General features: G+C 41.4%; 1 protein-coding gene across 1 annotated transcript in view; it reads left to right on the top strand.

Annotated features, from left to right (window-relative positions):
* The window catches only part of LOC118332812 (rapamycin-insensitive companion of mTOR-like), a 33,786-nt gene that overhangs the window by 8,759 nt on the left and 19,136 nt on the right, over positions 1-5,891 (top strand). The window contains exons 8-21 of the mRNA XM_035668241.1: positions 81-250; positions 340-407; positions 498-565; positions 925-1,007; positions 2,338-2,425; positions 2,518-2,608; positions 2,697-2,763; positions 2,847-2,927; positions 3,010-3,110; positions 3,655-3,820; positions 4,106-4,207; positions 4,371-4,417; positions 4,539-4,674; positions 4,879-5,078. Of these exons, the coding sequence (XP_035524134.1) occupies positions 81-250; positions 340-407; positions 498-565; positions 925-1,007; positions 2,338-2,425; positions 2,518-2,608; positions 2,697-2,763; positions 2,847-2,927; positions 3,010-3,110; positions 3,655-3,820; positions 4,106-4,207; positions 4,371-4,417; positions 4,539-4,674; positions 4,879-5,078 (1,468 nt within the window). The remainder of the gene's footprint in view (positions 1-80; positions 251-339; positions 408-497; positions 566-924; positions 1,008-2,337; positions 2,426-2,517; positions 2,609-2,696; positions 2,764-2,846; positions 2,928-3,009; positions 3,111-3,654; positions 3,821-4,105; positions 4,208-4,370; positions 4,418-4,538; positions 4,675-4,878; positions 5,079-5,891) is intronic.

The raw sequence follows: 5,891 nt of genomic DNA, 5'->3' as shown, positions 1-5,891 counted from the left end.
CACACACACTCACACTCACACTGTGACGTCAGCAGTGTAACAGTGTTGGCAGAACTCTGTGTGGCCTCTTTATTCTGCAGCCTTGAAGAACCCTGTTGTGGTGGCGCAGCGAGGCGGTCTCAGCACCATTCTGAAGAGCGTGACCGACTGTCAGCTGAGTCGCATCAATGAAGCTCTCATCACCACCATCCTGCACCTCCTCAACCACCCTCACACCAGGCAGTACGTCCGCTCTGACGTTGAACTGGAGGTACTGACACATATCCAACCGGAAAGTGTTTCTTATACAATAACTCTTAAAGAGCGTATGATGTTATTTATAAAATCTGTCTCTCTTAGCAAATCCTAGCCCCATACACAGACTTCCACTACAGGCACAGTCCTGACATAGCAGAGGGGCAGCTCAAGTGAGTTCCACAAAGTCTGTTGAAGCATGTAACATAGACCTTGTAGGATTGTTCTCTTATTGTTAAATATTTGTATTTCTTTGTCTTCAGGGAGGATAGGGAGGCTCGATTCATGGCTACTAAAATGTCTATAGTTGCCTCATTTCGCTCCTGGTCAGGTAGGTGGTGTAATTTACAGTCATTTTCGTTAAGCCAAATTTGTACATTGTTTTGATCTCTGAATGTCTCCTTAAAGGAACACTTATCAGATATCAGCATTCTCTCCATTATAATGGGCCATGAGCTGTTCCATTTGGTTCCATTATAGGAAGGCATATCTATGGCCGATATCTCTAAAACTCACAACTCAAGCAACTCACACCAAAACAGTCTGGATGGATAAAAAGCTATACAAAAAAAAAATGTGTTTTTGATTTTGGGATTAACTGTGACTGTCCTGTAAATCACACTCAGTGTTTAGAGAACACTTACTGTGTCTCTCTGGCTAACTCCACTCTTTGCCCCATTCACCTTGCAGGCATCATTAACCTCTGCAAGTCAGGCAACTCTGGCATCCAGTCTCTTATTGGCTTACTCTGTATACCAAATATGGAAGTGCGGGTAGGTAATCAGCATAATGTAACAGTCACATTGTGTTTGCTTTGTGAGAGGACACAACCTTCACCCACCAGCTAAAGGCTTGGTGCCCACCAGCATTGCTTTGTGTCACCACACTAGTTCAGCTTATTCTGGCTCTTTTTGGGTTATCTGTTAGACTGAGAATAACATTAGTGATCATATAAAGCTAGCTCTTATTTATTTATATCATCAGATCCATGAATAAAGTCCTTAGTATGAAATGAGATCAGTAATGTTGGGAATTCTTTTTAAATGCATTTGGTATTTGCAACATTCTCAGTATATTATATAGTATATAGTATATAGTATAGTTTTGTTTCATGATGAGTAAGCTATTTAGAAGTTTTGAAGTATTTTGAAGTCTGTTTGTGCTCTCTCTCTAAAGCTGACTGAAATGTTGCATTTATAATTATGAGCTTAACATGAAATATGAGCTTTTAGAAGGAAGAAAAGTAATGACAGTATTTAAGGCAGCAGTTGCTGCTCGGGCCCTAAAAACTACTACAGATCCACAAGGAACATTGGAAAGAGATTTGGTGTAAACCAAAGCTCAGAAACTATGTTCAAATCAAGGAAGATTACTACACAGAACTGTATATAATATTTAATTTAAGGAGAGGGCAGAGGCCCCTGTCCGACTAGCAGGTAAGGTAGGAAGATACAAAGGTATCCCTGAAAAGCAGTGTTTATGTGTTCTCTGTGATCTTGGTTTTTGAGGATGAATTTTATTGTCTGTTTCACTGGCCCGTGTTAAGGAACTGTTTAAAAAAATCCAGTTGAAGAACCTTGATTTGTTTTGGCTGTCTGAAGGTCAAATGTTGAGTGTGCTCTTTAAGTTGTTGTTTGTTCTAGCAAGATTTATAAAAAATGCATGAGAGCACTGTATCCAATAGTGATAGACCAATTAGACCCCCCCTTGTAAGTTTTGGGAAAGTGGTGAAAGGGTTGGTTTTTCTTTGTTTTGATATCAGCATTATATATTGGCCATCAGCAGCCCTGTTCTCTACATATTGGCATCGGCCATGGAAAAACCCACATTGGTTGAGTATAGTATCCAACATTATAAGACATTTTAGTCATGGAAATTTAATCTTATGAATTTTTTTATCTTCTGAATTTGTGGAACTATATATCATGATTTGTCATGTGGCCACCTTGGCTCATGTTGCTTTAATGTTAGTGCTTTAAGCCCATATGAGTTGGACACCACAGAATGGTGCACAACAAATCAAACCAAGCTGAAAGAGCGAATAAATATTTCAATAAAACCAGACACTGTCATGTTGACTGAAATCTTGCCTTTCCCCCACAGAAAGGTTTGTTGGAGGTGTTGTATGACATCTTCCAGCTTGTCATACCTGTAGCCACTGCAGACTTCAATGAAGCACTTATTAGTGTAGGTGGGTATAGTGACATCACTTTCATTAATTCCTGTTTTGGGGATTTGTCTGTTGTCGTATCAGAAGCTATATTGAAACTATTCACTGTTTAGACCCCAGTAGGTTTCAGGACAGCTGGAGGTTGTCTGATGGATTTGTGGCTTCCGAGGCAAAAACAATTCTCCCACATCGATCATGTTCAAGGTAAATACTTCACTAATATTATCTCATTATGGGTGCTGAAAGATGATATTTTATCGACAATTAAAGTGGAATTTTTGTTTTGTTCCAGGCCGGACTTGATGGACAACTACCTGGCTCTCGTGCTTTCTGCCTTCATCAAAAGTGGTCTACTAGAGGTACAATCGTTTACCACACAGACTTTATTTGTGGTTTTAGCCCCCTGTCGGCGTTGGTATCACACTGTATCTGACCTCCACAGGGTCTGGTCGAGGTGATCACGAGCAGCGATGATGCCCTATCTATACGGGCTACCATCTTGGTGGGAGAACTTCTCCATATGGTAACCTGTGCTCCCATTCGCTGATCAGAACAGAAGATTCCTCGGATTACTTTTTTGTGTAACTCTGATTTTCCTTTTACAGGCCAACACCATCCTCCCTCACAGCCACAGCCACCACCTGCACTGCTTACCCACCCTCATGAATATGGCTGCTTCCTTTGATATCGCTTCTGAGAAGAGACTGTGAGTATCTGCCCCCAGGCGTGATACAGATGGGACAGGTTTAGTTAAGAGGATGTCCCACCCCTTTTTGCACTGTGCCCCAATAACAGTTGAGCAAGCTTCGGTCAACTTCTTCCTTTCTTGTACTTAGATATGCTATGTGCTAGGCTAATCTATGTTGAAAACACAACCACATTTGAAAGATAGTTAAAAGATAAAAGTGACATATAGTCACGTCTTAATTTAGTTAATGTTGGGACATTAAATGCTAGCTAACTAACTAGCAAATCGTCATCAGTCATTATCTAGCTAATCTACATTAATTGTGAGCTAGTTAGTTATATCTGATAGCTAAAGTTAGCAAAACGCTAGCTAGTTAGCTAGTGTTTCTACTTCAAAACCATCTTCAGTGTGGTTGTCTTTTCAACATAGACAAGCACATAGCTTATCTAAGTACAAGAAAGGAAAGTTGAGATTGAGAAAGACACAGCAAAAAGGGGTGGCACAAAGTGTTACATTAAACAATTATCAAGAGAATTGGCACTGAAATGGTTGCTTTTTGCAGACGAGCAAGTGCTTCGGTCAACTACCTGAAGTGTTTTCATGAGAAGAAGAAGCGAGGAGCCAAACCTTACAGTCTCTACTTGGACCACATCCTCCGCACATCAGGGGGGTCACACTATTGTCGAGAGCAGCACTTTAGACCTCAGAGAGACATTTTCATTGTTAAGGTACACACAAAATCACATACTGCTGCAGTGTTTCATTACTTTTACAGTTAAGAAATGGTATCTTACGACTGGCAGTTAAGGTAGGAAGATACAAAGGTATCCCTTAAGAGCAGCGTTTATGTGTTCTCATTTTTAGATGTTTCACTGCTTTAATTATTATTAGGTATTAAATTATTACATTACACAAAACACTACCAAATACAGAAAATACAACTGTCAATTCTTGCATGCTGTATAGCGTTAGTTACGTAAGTGTAAGCAAAGGCAGCTGTGTTTGTCCTGCAGGAAACTGAGGATGCTCTGGTGACCAACATGAGAGACAGCCACATCTTTAACCACAAGGAGAACCTGGACTGGAACTGGTGTCTTATTGGAACCATTTTAAAGGTCTAAATGATTTCTTCTTTCATCTTGTAGTGCATTTTTGCCTTTGTAGGCTAGGGTGGATGATCATTTCCTACTGTTGCAGTTGTTCAGCTGGTATTGCTGTGGAATGTAAGATGCTTTTATTGATCTCATCCTCTAATTTGTGTTTTATTCTTGTCTTTAGTGGCCAAATGTTAGTTTGCGTAGCAATAGGGATGAACAAATGCACAAGTAAGTATATATCTGCCCCCACACGTTTTCTTAGCTCTCACTGGATTTTTAGCATACTGACAAACAGCCTGTCACCCACCTTGTTAATATGCTTGTGTGGGTTGTTTTTTTTCCTGTACAGGTTTGTGCGAAGGCTGCTTTTCTTCTACAAGCCCAGCAGTAAGCTGTATGGCAGCCTGGAGCTGGAGCATCCCAAGGCCAGACAGCTCACTGTTGTTGGCTGTCAGTTTGTAGAGTTCCTCCTGGCGTCTGAAGAGGTGAGGGGAAACAGCCCTCTGTAACTATCAGCACTAACTAACTAAGAAAATCTAACAGAGAAAGTGTGAAACAATATTGCATAATTCCTCTACACTCACCTGAAGATGAACAGTGTTCCCCAGCAGTCATGGGGGAGGTTTGAGTAAATGAACCTGCCCCCCTGTTACCCCCATCTCCTAATCTACTTTGTCTTTGTGTGTTAGGAAGGCCAGGCGTACCTGGAAGACCTGGTAAGGGACATTGTCCAGTGTCTATTCTCCTCTGCCGGGCTCAAACCTGACCGCAGTCTGCAGGGCAGTGGGCTGCTAACCACCCTCAGCCAGCATTACTTCCTCTTCCTGGGCGCCCTGTCAGCCCACCCACATGGTGTCAAGATGCTGGAGAAGTGCAGCGTCTTCCAGTGGTGAGCAGCTACTGTAAAGCTCATTTTATAATATGTGTCCTCACAGATTTTAAGCAGCATGCAGTGTAATAACCTTAAAAAAGTAGTATACCCCTGAGGCCTTCCACCAGCAGGTTTACTTATTCTGTGAAATATTTCAACATCAAACTAGATGGAATGGCACAAATTTTGGTACATGGTTCCCAGTCAGTAGTAACATTCTATTGGCAGAAATATAATATGATATTCATGACACCTGTAAGTGGGTGGGATATATTAGGTAGCAAGTGAACATTTTGTTGATTTTTTTAAAAAAGTTAAAAGGATTTCGAGTGACTTTGACAAGGGCCAAACTGTGATGGCTAGAAGACTGGGTCAGGTCTCCAAAACTGCAGCTCTTGTGGGGTGTTCCTGGTCTGCAGTGGTCAGTACCTATCAAAAGTGGTCTAAGGAAGGAAAAGAACCGGAGACAGTTTGTTTGGCAAGGGGCTGCAGAACATTGTGACCACCAGGGTGATCAGTGTATGTCCACTTAGGATAACTTGTAATTACTTTTGGTTATCTCTGCACGTTAGCATAGCAGCAACAGCTTCAGTCCTTGAGTGTAAGTCACTGGCATTTTGCCAGCACTCAGAAACCAATACACAATCACTGTAGTTTTGGTAGTAAAACATGAGGAGAATGTGGAACTGAAGCATAAAAACGCGATTCGGGTCATGGTTATGTCATGCTTTTCTTGCGTTGCATTCCAGCACTAGCGTAAATGGTAAATGGACTGTACTTATATAGCGCCTTTCTAGTCTTTCGACCACTCAATGTGCTGTACACTACATG

This window comes from Morone saxatilis, unplaced genomic scaffold, assembly GCF_004916995.1.
Source record: "Morone saxatilis isolate NCDOM2014 unplaced genomic scaffold, NCSU_SB_2.0 Contig21, whole genome shotgun sequence".
NCBI classification, from domain to species: Eukaryota; Metazoa; Chordata; class Actinopteri; family Moronidae; genus Morone; species Morone saxatilis.
Note: the sequence above shows the minus strand (reverse complement) of the source record. Positions and strands in the feature narration are given on the sequence as shown.